The 15,374-nt window shown below is 45.4% G+C and overlaps 1 protein-coding gene across 2 annotated transcripts in view; it reads right to left on the reverse strand.

The window, feature by feature from the left end:
• LOC116953015 (transmembrane protein 181-like) overlaps positions 1-9,241 on the reverse strand; it is a 57,741-nt gene extending 48,500 nt beyond the window's left edge. For both annotated transcript variants that reach the window (XM_032972826.2, XM_032972825.2), the window contains exons 1-2: positions 9,173-9,241; positions 6,588-6,700 (exon numbers count right to left, since the gene is read on the reverse strand). In XM_032972826.2, coding sequence (XP_032828717.1) covers positions 6,588-6,700; positions 9,173-9,180 — 121 coding nt within the window. In that variant the 5' untranslated portion in view covers positions 9,181-9,241. The remainder of the gene's footprint in view (positions 1-6,587; positions 6,701-9,172) is intronic.
• Positions 9,242-15,374: the final 6,133 nt, after the last annotated feature.

The following is a 15,374-nucleotide window of genomic DNA, read 5'->3' on the forward strand; positions in this document are numbered from 1 at the left end:
AATACCCATCCACGACCCATTTTCAATGCCCTGGCTGAGGGAAGGAGGTTCTCACCCAAGATTTGACGGTACATGGCCCCGTCCATCGTCCCTTTGATGTGGTGAAGTTGTCCTGTCCCCTTAGCAGAAAGACACCCCCAAAGCATAATGTTTCCACCTCCATGTTTGACGGTGGGGATGGTGTTCTTGGGGTCATAGGCAGCATTCCTCCTCCTCCAAACACGGCGAGTTGAGTTGATGCCAAAGAGCTCCATTTTGGTCTCATCTGACCACAACACTTTCACCCAGTTGTCCTCTGAATCATTCAGATGTTCATTGGCAAACTTCAGACAGGCATGTATATGTGCTTTCTTGAGCAGGGGGACCTTGCGGGTGCTGCAGGATTTCAGTCCTTCACGGCGTAGTGTTACCAATTGTTTTCTTGGTGACTATGGTCCCAGCTGCCTTGAGATCATTGACAAGATCCTCCCGTGTAGTTCTGTGCTGATTCCTCACCGTTCTCATGATCATTGCAACTCCACGAGGTGAGATCTTGCATGGAGCCCCAGGCCGAGGGAGATTGACAGTTCTTTTGTGTTTCTTCCAATTTACAAATAATCGCACCAACTGTTGTCACCTTCTCACCAAGCTGCTTGGCAATGGTCTTGTAGCCCATTCCAGCCTTGTGTAGGTCTACAATCTTGTCCCTGACATCCTTGGAGAGCTCTTTGGTCTTGGCCATGGTGGAGAGTTTGGAATCTGATTGATTGATTTCTTCTGTGGACAGGTGTCTTTTATACAGGTAACAAGCTGAGATTATGAGCACTCCCTTTAAGAGTGTGCTCCTAATCTCAGCTCGTTACCTGTATAAAAGACACCTGGGAGCCAGAAATCTTTCTGATTCAGAGGGGGTCAAATACTTATTTCCCTCATTAAAATGCAAATCAATTTATAACATTTTTGACATGCGTTTTTCTGGATTGTTTTGTTGTTATTCTGGCTCTCACTTCAAATAAACCTACCATTAAAATTATAGACTGATCATTTCTTTGTCAGTGGGCAAACGTACAAAATCAGCAGGGGATCAAATACTTTTTTCCCTCACTGTATACAGGAGTCAGGGTCGGAGCTTCTAAATGCATGCTTCTAAATGTGATGTGGAGGGAAAAACTGGAGGACCCGGAGAAAAACATCCATAGTCGTGAAAGCCTACGTGTTAAACTGGGGAGAACATCCCAACTCCAAATATACAGCAGGCATCAGGGTCAGGATCGAACCCATGACCTCCTGTATACCAAGCGAGGTAGTTACCATCTCACGCACGTGGCACCTGAACACAGTGTGCAAACAGGTTATCAACTTTCAGCCAAACGTGGCTCGCAGCTTCGTATACAGCGTTAACAACAAAGGCACTTGCACAGGAGCGTCTGGTCTGTGCAGATCTTGACGTCATTAAGCACGGCAGGTTTGTGTCCTTTATTTGCTGGCACTTTCATTGCCACTCTGATCAAATATCTGAGCTACAGAATGAACCCGATTTACCAGGATCATCATCAAAGTCACAGTTAACGCCACGCAGCCTTAGACTGTTGTGTACACGTATGACCAAATCACCGGGAATGCACCCAATTTCATGAGGTCTCAGAATAAAAGCAGGGGTTGAGCCTGGATTGAGCCCGGATGTTTGACCACCACCCGAAGGCTGCTGCTGCTGCTGATGTGGGGCATTGTTGTTGTTGTGAGCAGCAGAAGGCAGAGCAGCAAAATTAATTACTGTACTTATACACTCCCGCTTCTACGTTTGCAAGCCTTCACCAACCCACAGTGACAATAGTGGGGAAGTATGGTCAAATAACCCTCACAAGCCACACGGTGTGGGAGGGGGGGAAGAGCCCTCATATAGCAGTGGATTGACAAAAAGGGACTGTGCGTGCAATACACACACACGTGTGTGTGTGTGCATCAGTCTGGAACGTGTTGCACAAAGACACTTCATCATTCAGAGGCTACAGTTTTTTTTTCGTGTGGTCAATAGACGACCTTTCCATTGGATGAGTGCAAATGGCCCTCGGTAACCTTTATCCTCTTAAAGAGCAACCATTTATATAAAAATAAACAATAAAATAACCTGATCCCCAGGGCAAAAACATATTTTTGTAACTAAAACAGCCTCTCGAGATTCGTAGCCAGAGCATTAGCAAAATGAGCATGCTTTAGAAACCCAACTGGGAGACGCATTACTAACCAAAGCTTCCAACGCCAATGCAGAAAATTGGCATGGGTTTACAAGAGAGAGATATATTGTCTGTTCCAAATTCACCTTCAAAAGAGTGTAGCGCTTAAATAATTAAGTATGCCACAGAAAACATAACCTTATTTTCCTTCTCTATATTACATTAAGCTACGATGGAGCGGCACGTCGGTTATAGAGGTCAGCTTCACAATCAAGAAGGCTAAGCAAATCATCTTCTCTTTGAAGGTCAATAAAATGAGAGGATGACCACCGCTGGCTTCCCAGACGTCATGGGAATGTGGAAATGTCTGGGCCTCCAATAGATGAGTACCACTCGATATTCTTTACAAAATCAGAATCTCTTATTTAGACCGGAGGAATCCGATGAGCTATGAAGCTCTTTTTCACAGATGTCTAGTAGGGGGTGGGTCAGCAAGTGACCATCTCACCAAGCCTAAAAAACCGTGAGCCACTTAATCCACTTCTTAGCAATTGAACGTGCAAGAAACCAAAAATTAACGAATTTCTACAGAGCGGTGAGCAACCTAGTTGCTGTACTGCCATGTTGATGTGTTAATCTCCTTGCCATAACGGCCACACGTCGAAAGCATATTGGGGGCAGTGACACCACGGGCCGGCGGTCGCGTGTGTTCGCTGCTTGCTGCGGAGACTCACGGTCCGAATCTGGCAGGCCGCCCTGGTTAATACTGTGGGTGTTTTAACTATACAATACTACTGGTTAACACTGCGAGTGTTTTAACTATACAATACTACTGGTTACTACTGTGGGTGTTTAACTCTACAATACTACTGGTTACTACTGTGAGTGTTTTAACTATACAACACTACTGGTTAATACTGTCAGTGTTTTAACTATACAATACGACTGGTTAATACTGTGAGTGTTTTAACTATACAATACCACTGGTCAATACTCTGAGTGTTTTAACTATACAAAACCACTGGTTAACACTGTGAGTGTTTTAACTATACAATACTACTGGTTAACACTGCGAGCGTTTTAACTGTACAATACCACTGGTTAACACTGCGAGTGTTTTAACTATACAATACTACTGGTTAACACTGTGAGTGTTTTAACTATACAATACCACTGGTTAATACTGTTAGTGTTTTAACTATACAATACTACTGGTTACTACTGTGGGTGTTTTAACTATACAATACTACTGGTTAATACTGTGGGTGTTTTAACTATACAATACCACTGGTTAACACTGCAAGTGTTTTAACTATACAATACTACTGGTTAACACTGCGAGTGTTTTAACTATACAATACTACTGGTTACTACTGTGAGTGTTTTAACTATACAATACAACTGGTTAACACTGCGAATGTTTTAACTATACAATACTACTGGTTACTACTGTGGGTGTTTTAACTATACAATACTACTGGTTAATACTGTGGGTGTTTTAACTATACAATACTACTGGTTAATACTGTGGGTGTTTTAACTATACAATACTACTGGTTAATACTGTGGGAGTTTTAACTATACAATACTACTGGTTAATACTGTGGGAGTTTTAACTATACAATACTACTGGTTAATACTGCGAGTGTTTTAACTATACAATACTACTGGTTAATACTGCGAGTGTTTTAACTATACAATACTACTGGTTAACACTGTGAGTGTTTTAACTATACAATACTACTGGTTAACACTGTGAGTGTTTTAACTATACAATACTACTGGTTAATACTGTCAGTGTTTTAACTATACAATACTACTGGTTAATACTGTGAGTGTTTTAACTATACAATACCACTGGTCAATACTCTGAGTGTTTTAACTATACAAAACCACTGGTTAACACTGTGAGTGTTTTAACTATACAATACTACTGGTTAACACTGTGAGTGTTTTAACTATACAATACCACTGGTTAATACTGTGGGTGTTTTAACTATACAATACCATTGGTTAATACTGTTAGTGTTTTAACTATACAATACTACTGGTTACTACTGTGGGTGTTTTAACTATACAATACTACTGGTTAATACTGTGGGTGTTTTAACTATACAATACCACTGGTTAACACTGCGAGTGTTTTAACTATACAATCCCACTGGTTAATACTGTGAGTGTTTTAACTATACAATACCACTGGTTAACACTGCAAGTGTTTTAACTATACAATACTACTGGTTAATACTGTGGGTGTTTTAACTATACAATACTACTGGTTAATACTGTGGGTGTTTTAACTATACAATACCACTGGTTACTACTGTGGGTGTTTTAACTATACACTACTACTGGTTACTACTGTGGGTGTTTTAACTATACAATACTACTGGTTAATACTGTGAGTGTTTAACTATACAATACTACTGGTTAATACTGCGAGTGTTTTAACTATACAATACTACTGGTTACTAATGTGGGTGTTTTAACTATACAATACCACTGGTTAAATTTTGATTTAAAGCTTTCGTGACTGCAGTAATTCATATTCTTAGCTCTTTCGGTAAAGTCACGTTGAAGGGAAACAATAAAATATATGTTTTATATATATTTTATTATTTTATTGTTTCCCTTCAACGTGACTTTACCGAAAGAGCTAAGAATATGAAATACCACTGGTTAATACTGCGAGTGTTTTAACTATACAATACTACTGGTTACTACTGTGGGTGTTTTAACTATACAATACCACTGGTTAATACTGTGGGTGTTTTAACTATACAATACTACTGGTTAACACTGTGGGTGTTTTAACTATACAATATCACTGGTTACTACTGTGGGTGTTTTAACTATACAATACTACTGGTTACTACTGTGGGTGTTTTAACTATACAATACTACTGGTTACTACTGTGGGTGTTTTAACTATACAATACTACTGGTTAATACTGTGGGTGTTTTAACTATACAATACTACTGGTTACTACTGTGGGTGTTTTAACTATACAATACTACTGGTTACTACTGCAGGTGTTTCAACTATACAATACCATTGGTTAATACTGTGGGTGATTTAACTATACAATACTACTGGTTACTAATGTGGGTGTTTTAACTATACAATACTACTGGTTAACACTGTGGGTGTTTTAACTATACAATACTACTGGTTACTACTGTGGGTGTTTTAACTATACAATACCACTGGTTAATACTGTGGGTGTTTGACTATACAATACTACTGGTTACTACTGTGGGTGTTTTAACTATACAATACTACTGGTTAACACTGTGGGTGTTTTAACTATACAATACCACTGGTTAATACTGTGGGTGTTTAACTATACAATACTACTGGTTAATACTGTGAGTGTTTTAACTATACAATATCACTGGTTAACACTGCGAGTGTTTTAACTATACAATACTACTGGTTACTACTGTGGGTGTTTTAACTATACAATACCACTGGTTACTACTGTGGGTGTTTTAACTATACAACACCACTGGTTACTACTGTGGGTGTTTTAACTATACAATACCACTGGTTACTACTGTGGGTGTTTTAACTATACAATACTACTGGTTACTACTGTGGGTGTTTTAACTATACAATACTACTGGTTACTACTGTGGGTGTTTTAACTATACAATACTACTGGTTACTACTGTGGGTGTTTTAACTATACAATACTACTGGTTACTACTGTGGGTGTTTTAACTATACAATACTACTGGTTACTACTGTGGGTGTTTTAACTATACAATACTACTGGTTACTACTGTGGGTGTTTTAACTATACAATACCACTGGTTAATACTGTGGGAGTTTTAACCATACAATACTACTGGTTAACACTACAGGTGTTTCAACTATACAATACTACTGGTTAACACTGCGAGTGTTTTAATTATATGATACTGGATAAAACTGCGGCTGTTTTAACTATACAATACTACTGGTTACTACTGTGGGTGTTTTAACTATACAATACCACTGGTTAATACTGTGGGTGTTTTAACTATACAATACTACTGGTTAATACTGTGAGTGTTTTAACTATACAATATCACTGGTTAACACTGCGAGTGTTTTAATTATATGATACTGGATAAAACTGCGGCTCTTTTAACTATACAATACAACGCATCAGCTGCTTTAGAGCGGATGTCAAATATTCGTGACGTCATTCTAAATGAGTAGCCCAAACGTGTGCCGGCGTCATGGTCCAATTTAGAAAAAAACCTCTGAAAATGACCCAATTGGGACCACAGACACGTCGACATCGCATCTAGCAGTGACACTACTGCGGACAGCATCTGTGAAAGACAGCATGTTCGTCGTTGTAGCCTTGCGCCATAGGAACGGCACAAATAGCAAACGCGCCCAAGGACGGTATTATTGTTGTTGTTGTCGTGCGCAGGCCTCACCGCTGATTCCGATGAGCAGGATGAGCGCGAGCGCTGTGAAGAAGGTGACGAACACGAGGGTGAACTGCCGCTTGGTGAGTGTGAAGAGCCGCAGGGCCTGCCATGAGCCCAGGCTGTGGGAGATATAGGGGTCATGGGGTCCGGTGAGTCATGGGGACCCAGGGGTTACGTGGACCGAGGAGTTACGGGGACCGAGGGGTCACGGGGACCGAGGAGTTGCGATGACCGAGGAGTCGCAGGGTCTAAGTGGCAGTGATGTCACCACGGCGATTGTACCAGGCTATGTGCACTTTGAGGCCATGTGAAGTGTCCAAGGCTTTCTGGCAGGAGGTCACGGGACATACCCAGGTCCCATGGGTTGACCGAGATGACTGGCAGATGCCCCCTACAGTGGCAACTTGCCGCGTTTTAGCCGCCCGGCGCTCAGCTCATTGTTGTGAGGTTCGCTCCTCTGCCCTCCGTTGTTGGAGGAGGACTGCCTCCAACTACCCACTAGCGTCCTTCACGAGCCTCCTCCACAAAAGCCGATCTTGACACCGCTGGTACCAGTCTTCTGCAAGTCGACTCAGACTCCTCCTGTACCACATCACTCCATCTCTTCTCTAGCCAGTGTACGCCCATTTGACCCCCTCTATCCGTCGGAACAAAATCTATTTGGACATTCAGTGGCTGGGCATGCGGGTGCAGTTCCCCCAGGCACACTGGAATGCCTCGAGTCGTCTCAACTTATTCGAATATTTAATTCATAATTATATTGTTTAACTAGGTAGGAATACAATAAATACGGACTCGGCACATTTAAAACTGATTTAAAACGCACTCGCATATCTGCAAATATCATAGCAAGAGCACTTTCTACATGAACTATTTGATTAAATAATTTAATTTTTACGTGTACCATTTCATTATCCATATATTTCTTTGTCCGGGTTGTGATATTCGCTTCATCACGCACATCCGTGACAATCATATAGCACGCCGTGTTGCTGCGAGGTCGCCAGTATCATCACTTGGCAGCACAGCAAACCTGAAAAGATTCTTATTCTGGGTTGGTGAACCCATCCGTGCGGACACTTAGGAGTACGTATAATCCAGTTTGCTGCCACGGACAAACTAAACAATCACACGATACGCCTCCTCATAAATGTCCCTCCACACACACAAACATTAGGGTATTTATTTACACATCCCATCAGCGAAACAGACTTCGCGGGAGTGGATTGGATCAGCAGCATCACTTCAACAGAATAAACTTTTGGACCGGTTTTGACATTCAGTGTCTTCGCCAGCAGTCAAGGCAGCTTTGCTTGAAACAATGCAGGTGTACTGCCAAATGTTTGTAAGCTAGCACCCTCTCTAGAAATCAAATGTGGGTGGTTAAACATCTCAGGGCATCGGGCTCTCCTGAAAAATATTCCTGATGAGGCTGTTTGGTTTTCCATAAAAGATTACTCAAACTAATTCCACAAGTAGCGGAATAAGTCAGCCATGAGAATGCATTAAAATTCCCAGTTAATTAATTTACTTCCGAACAACTTTGCACTATATTCATATTCTTGGTTATTTCGGCAAAGTCACGTTGAAGGGAAACAATAAAATAATAAAATATATAGACAATATTTTATTACTTCATTGTTTCCCTTCAACGTGACTTTACCGAAAGAACCAAGAATATGAATCACTGCAGTCACGAAAGCTTTAAATCAAAATGTAACTATGCACTAGTTAACCCGAAGTAGGCATTCGCGAACAATATCATTCAGAATTTAAGGGGTTTTTTTGGGGGGTTAGATCGCGTAAATGTGTCGTTGAACCTGCTACCACCCAACACAAGACAATTAGTGAGGTTTGTCACGTAACCAAAACACGCCAATTCATCATTACACGCCAATTCGTTACTAGCTCAGCACACCGCTGTGTGGCTGTACTAGAAACGAATTTGCACGTTCTGTTTACGTGACAAACCTTACTGATTGCCAGTGTCGGGTGGTGGCAGGTTTAACGACACAATTACTGTACCGCGATCTAACCCCCAACCCCCCCCCCATATCATGAACTATGCACTATAAACACACTGTATGTACAGTGTAGCCCCAGTCAATCAACTGCTGGCTGAGGCCTCCTCACGCTGCGTCGGTCATGGTGGTTGACCACACGTCAGCACGCTGCTCGATCAGTGTAAAATAACTAATTAACTGGCCACATTAATGCAATACGTACTATATATCAATTGAACAACGAATACAGTACTTATAAAGGTACAGTATATACCTACTCTAAAGTGGATGTGCATCAAGTCCCCGAGCGCCGCGCTCACAAGTTCAAATCTCCGCCGATAAAATTGGTACCACTTTGAGGGAAGTCAACTGTGGTTTGTCTTAGGCAGACCCGACCGCCGCCATAGAAACGTGGAATTTCCAACCATATATAACGCAGCGCCAACTCCACCCCCTAACTCTAACTTGATGTGCACACATCGCCTCAGGCCAATCATCCTCATCAGCTACCGTGGTCGATAAAGCAGCTTGCTACAACTGGAGAAGTGTGTGAGGCGTGATTGAGGGCTGCGCGACCCCCCAACTCACCCGTCCATGGCCACGGCCAGCGGTGATTGCGGGGCGAGGAGGCGCGCGGGGGAGGAGTGGGGGAGGGGCGGGGTGGGTGAAGGAGTGGGGGAGGGGCGGGGCGTGGTGGGTGAAGGAGTGGGGGAGGGGCGTGGTGTGGGGGGTAGGCGGGGCTAAGGTGAAGGTGTTGGGCAGCTCACCTGGAGAGGGATGGGCGGGGCGGGGTGAGGCGGTGGGTGGGGGGGAGTGGGGGGCGAGCTCACCTGGAGAGGGGGCGAGGGGAGGGTGAGCTCACCTGGACATTGACGTCATACTTGGCGTGACGCATTCGCTGTAAACGGTGTGTATGTGACGTCACAAACGCCGACGACTGTCCATCGCGAGTCGTTAAAGCGTCATCTTTTTTGACCATACTTCACCACGCCGGTCATTGCGTGTCGGTGAAATCGGGGAAGCATGGGAGCTCCATGCGTTTCCGCACTGCTTACAATGTACTGGGCAAAAACTCCAAGCGGCCAGCAACAAACAGCACTCTCCAAGATGGGACAAGAACCTTGAATTGAGCATTCTGGGTGACTTTAAGAGCTCTGGAAAAAGAGACGTTGAGGTGGAATTCCAAGTGATGACCAAATCATTATTATGAAGTGGAGCAGTGCCAGGGAATGAGCAGGGAGAGTGTGTTGTCACCTGCAGTGTGATGGGTGGGTCGGTGAGTGAGTGGGTCGGTGAGTGAGTGTATCAAGCGAAATGCTGAGGGAGGGTGGCGTTTGTGCACAGACTGCCCTATATGACATCATAACAACAGTCTGGACCACTGGACGGGTTCCGCAGGATTGGAAGCATGCCCTGGTGGTCCCCCTTTTTAAGAAGGGGGACCGCACAGACTGTAACAACTACAGGGGCATCTCACTCCTCAGTATGCCGGGAAAGGTCCTGGCAAGGATTATTCAGCATCGCCTTGCCAGGCACGCTGAGGAGAGGCTTGCGGAGCCCCAATGCGGTTTCAGGAAAGGGCGGTCCTGCACAGATGCCATATTTTCTGTCCGTCTGCTACAGCAGAGGTGTAGGGAATTCCAACAAGACCTACATCTCTGCTTTATTGACCTGGTCAAGGCCTATGATACCATCAGTAGGCCTGGGCTCTGGGTCGTTCTTCGTGCTTTTGGAGTACCTGACCCTCTGCTCACGATCATTAAGGACCTTCATGATGGTGAGCGGGCCCGGGTAAAACTACGTGGCCGGGAGTCAGAGTCATTCCCTGTACACCTTGGGGTGCGACAGGGATGTCCTCTGGCTCCCACATTATTTAACATCTATTTTGACCACGTAGTTCGTGAAGCCTTCAATAGCTGTACCGGGAGAATCTCCATATGGTACAGATATAATGGGAGGCTAATCGATGCCCGGGTGCGGTCAAGGGATGGCTCCCTATTGCTCAACCACGTTATGTATGCTGATGATTTGGTAATAGCTGCTCAGTCAGAGGAGGAGTTGGAGACGCTGCTGCTGAGACTGGAGCGTGCCACTAAGAGGTGGGGCCTTACCATCAGCCCCACCAAAACTAAGCACCTGCCTGGGTATTTTGTACCATCGGACACTCCACCCCCACAACTCCCAATCGGTGATGGGGCAGTTGTGGAGAGAGTGGAGAGTTTCCCATACCTGGGCAGTGTGCTTATGACTGGCTCCAGTTTAACAGCAGAGGTCTCACTCCGAATCAGTCGAGCGGCAATATCTTTTCATCGGTTGCGTAACGCTGTGTGGAAGCTACCTGGTCTGTCGCTCCGCACTAAGCTTCAGGTCTTCTCGGCCACGGTCATTCCCTCCCTTCTCTACGCTTGCGAAACGTGGACCCCCCTAATGGAACATCTTCGCCGGTTAGAAACATTTAGGCTGGCCTGCCTACGATCCATCCTGGGTTTAACCAGACTGGATTGTGTGAGGAGCTCACAAATCCTTGAAAGATCTGGGCAGGGTCCCATCGGTGAGCTCCTCCGGCAGGCAAGGCTGCGATGGCTGGGTCATGTAGCCCGCATGCCCAGCCACCGCATGCCGAAACAGCTTTTGTTTGGCCGGATTGAGGGGGCTAAGCGGGCGCGGCACGGGCTAGAGAAGAGATGGAGTGATGTGGTACAGGAGGACGTGGAGCTGAGTGGACTTGCCGATGACTGGTACCAGCGGTGTCAAGATCGGCCTCTGTGGAGGAGGCTCGTGAAGGATGCTACTGGGCAGTTGGAGGCAGTCGCCCTCCAACAACAACGGAGGGCGGAGGAGCGACGCTCACAACAGCGAGCGGAGCGCCGGGTGGCTAAAGCACAGCAGGTTGGCACAGTAGGGGGCATAGGTGGTGCATCAGCCAGTCATCTCAGTCAGTCGACCCGTGGCACCTGGGTCTGCCCCGTGACCTCCTGCCAGCGGGCGTTCGACACTTCACGTGGCCTCAGGGTGCACATAGCCTGGCACAAGCGTCGTGGTGACGTCACCGCCACTTAGTGGCGAATGGCGGTTGTTGTTGTTGTATCAGTGTGGTGGGTGAATAAGTGAGTGGATCAGGGTGTGAGTAGATCAGTGGGGGAGTGAATCAGTGAGTGAGTGGGTCAGTGAGTGAGTGAATCAGTGAGTGAGTGAGTGGGTCATTGAGTGAGTGGATGAGTAAGTACGTCAGTGGGTCAGCTACTGAGTGGATTAGTGAGTGAGTGGGTCAGTGAGTGAGTGGATCAGTGAGTGGATTAGTGAGTGGGTGAGTCAGTGAGTGAGTGAATCAGTGAGTGGGTCAGTGAGTGAATGGATCAGTGAGTGGGTCAGTGAGTGAATGGATCAGTGAGTGAGTGGGTCAGTGAGTGAGTGTATCAGTGTGGTGAGTGAATAAGTGAGTGGATCAGGGTGTGAGTAGATCAGTGTGATGGGTGGATCAGTGAGTGAGTGGGTCAGTGAGTGGATTAGTGAGTGAGTGGGTCAGTGAGTGGGTCAGGCTTGAGTAAATCAGTGAGTGGGTGGATCGGTGAGTGAGTGGATCAGTGAGTGAGTGTATCAATGTGGTGAGTGAATAAGTGAGTGGATCAGGGTGTAAGTCGATCAGTGTGGGAGTGAATCAGTGAGTGTGTCAGTGAGTGAGTGAATCAGTGAGTGAGTGAGTGGGTCATTGAGTGAGTGGATGAGTGAGTACGTGAGTGGGTCAGCTTGTGAGCGGATCAGTGAGTGAGTAGGTCAGTGAGTGAGTGGGTCAGTGAGTGAGTGGATCAGTGTGTGAGTGGATTAGTGAGTGAGTGGATCATTGATTGAGTGGATCAGTGTGGTGAATGAATGCGTGAGTGGGTCAGTGAGTGAGTGGGTCATTGAGTGAGTGAGTGGGTCAGTGAGTGAGTGAGTGGGTCAGTGAGTGAGTGGATCAGTGTAGTGAGTGGATTAATGAGTGGGTCAGTGAGTGAGTGGGTCAGTGAGTGAGTGAGTGGGTCAGTGAGTGAGTGGATCAGTGTAATGAGTGGATCAATGAGTGAGTGGGTCAGTGAGTGAGTGGGTCAGTGAGTGAGTGGGTCAGTAAGTGAGTGGGTCAGTGAGTGGGTCATTGAGTCAGTGGATCAGTGAGTGGATCAGTGTGTGAGTGGATATGTGTAGTGAGTGGATCAGTGAGTGAGTGGATCAGTGAGTGAGTGGGTCAGTGAGTGAGTGGAGCAGTGAGTGGATCAGTGAGTGAGTGGGTCAGTGAGTGAGTGGCTCAATGTAGTGAGTAGATGAGTGAGTGGATCAGTGAATGGATCAGTGAGTGAGTGAGTCAGTGATTGGATCAGTGAGGGAGTGGGTCAGTGAGTGAGTGAGTGGGTCAGTGAGTGAGTGAATGGGTCAGTGAGTGAGTGGATCAGTGTAGTGAGTGGTTCAGTGAGTGAGTGGGTCAGTGAGTGAGTGGGTCATTGAGTGAGTGGATGAGTGAGTGGAACAGTGTGTGAGTGGATAAGTGAGTGGATCAGTGAGTGCATGAATCAGTGTGGTGAGTGAATAAGTGAGTGGATCAGTGTCGTGGGTAGATCAGTGAGTGAGTGGGTCAGTGAGTGAGTGGGTCAGTGAGTGAGTGGATAAGTGTGGTTCGTGGATCAGTGAGTGAGTCAATTAGTGAGTGGATCAGCGTGGTTCGTGGATCAGTGAGTGAGTGGGTCAGTGAGGGGATCAGTGAATGGATCAGTGTGCTTCGTGGATCAGTGAGGGAGTGAATCAGTGAGTGAGTAGGTCATTGAGTGAGGAGGTCAATGAGTGAGTGGGTCAGCGAGTGAGCGGATCAGTGAATGGATCAGTGTAGTGAGTGGGTCAGCGAGTGAGTACATCAGTGAGGGGATCAGTGAGTGAGTGGATTAGTTTGGTGATTGAATAAGTGAGTGGATAAGGGTATGAGTGGATCAGTGTGGTGGGTGGATAAGTGAGTGAGTGGGTCAGTGAGTGGATCAGTGAGGGAATGGATCAGTGAGTGAATGGATCAGTGAGTGGATCAGTGTGTGAATAGATCAGTGTGGTGATTGGATCAGTGAGTGAGTGGATCAGTGAGTTAGTGGGTCAGTATGTGAGTGGGTCAGTTAGCGAGTGGATCAGTGTAGTGAGTGGATTAATGAGTGAGTCAGTGAGTGAATGGATTAGTGAGTGAGTGGATTAGTGAGTGGGTCAGTGAGTGAGTGGGTCAGTGAGTGAGTGGGTCAGTGAGTGAGTGGATCAGTGTGTGAGTGGTTTAGTGAGTGAGTAGATCAGTGTGTGAGTGGATTGCGAGTGGATCAGTGAGTGAGTGGGTCAGTGAGTGAGTGGGTCAGTAAGTGAGTGGATCAGTGTGTGAATGGGTCAGTGATTGAATGTCTTTTCGCTCTGATCGCTATTTGATTTATTGTTGTACTTGTTTCGACGTCATTTCCATTGTAATTTTTCTGCGACTTTTCACCTTGTAGAAAAAATGGATTGAGTAAAAATAAAACCTCATTAAAAGTTTGGTTTTCTGCAGGTTGTCTAGCAAATAGGTCAGAGTCTGGTAAATGGTCCGGGTCTCTTGTTTGTCTCTTTTTCTGCACGTCCAGCCTACGTCCAGCCTACTCGTGCGATGGCTGCTGCATCGCAAGCTTTCGGCTTGCACGGCACAGATTAGAACGCTATTATGGAACAAGCCCTGCGCTTGCCATGCCTCTCCCCCCCTCCCTCTCTCTCATCTCTCCACTCTCGCTATAATTTCGGCTTCCGCTACAGAATGTTCACTCATAAATCAAGCCAAGGATGATGGACGGAGAAGGGTTACTAAAAAAAATGTTCTCTCTCTCTCTCCAAAAAAATCACTACGGTTTTAAAAAAAGTTCCAATGTGGCTAGAGCCGGCGATTAAAACTGCACAAGCATAATTGATCCTCGTTTTGCAGACAGATAATCCGAGAAGAAGCAGAGAGATAAATGCCCATGTGCACATGAAAACAACGAGCACGTGCGTACAGCATTCATTTTTGTACTGCGCTCGGATCTGGACGGATGAATCGCTGCTCCATTCGATTTCAGCGGCGCAGATTAACGCCGACCTCGATACAATCCTCCTTCACATCGCGGTAAACAACATCGTCACCAATTTAACGCTTCCAGTTTTCAGTGGAATTGTGTTTGCGGTACAAGTGTTGGTATCGCGATCAGTGTCGGATTATCCTAGTAGCTAAATTTGTAGCTACGGGCCCCGCACTTTCAAGGGCCCCGCGCTAAATGCACTTGTGCACTTGCTTTATTGCTACAGTACTATACTGCCTTCAACTTTTATGAACGACTGGGTGTTTAAGGTTAGCGATTTGTCGTATTATCTGCCTGTATGTCAGATTTTTAAAAAATACAATAACTTTACTATGCAAGTAAAAAATGTATGTGTTTTAATATTTACGTGTGTTCTTTTTCTATTTAGGGCTAATTCCTTTGTCAAGGGGTACCTCTGCGGATGTGTATACTTTAACTTAGCTATTTCAATGAGCCATTTCAATGCTAAATTATATGCTAATTCCTTTGTCAAGGCGCGTGGTCTTTTTCTTCTCACACAGCTTAAAGGTGGTGATCTAAGCGTGGCTTCTTCCACTCCAGCGCTGTCCTCCAGACAGTCTCGTCCCTTCACCTGATGAAGGCCGCTTGTGTTGTGGCCGAAACGTCGTGATTTTTTTGTTATTTTATTTTTCACCTACGTGACTTTACCCAAAATAGAACCAAAGAGTATTTAGGGCCCTTTTTAACAT

Source organism: Petromyzon marinus, chromosome 49 (genome assembly GCF_048934315.1).
Source record: "Petromyzon marinus isolate PM22_M1 ecotype Great Lakes invasive population chromosome 49, UKy_Petmar_22M1.pri1.0, whole genome shotgun sequence".
Taxonomy (NCBI): domain Eukaryota; kingdom Metazoa; phylum Chordata; class Hyperoartia; order Petromyzontiformes; family Petromyzontidae; genus Petromyzon; species Petromyzon marinus.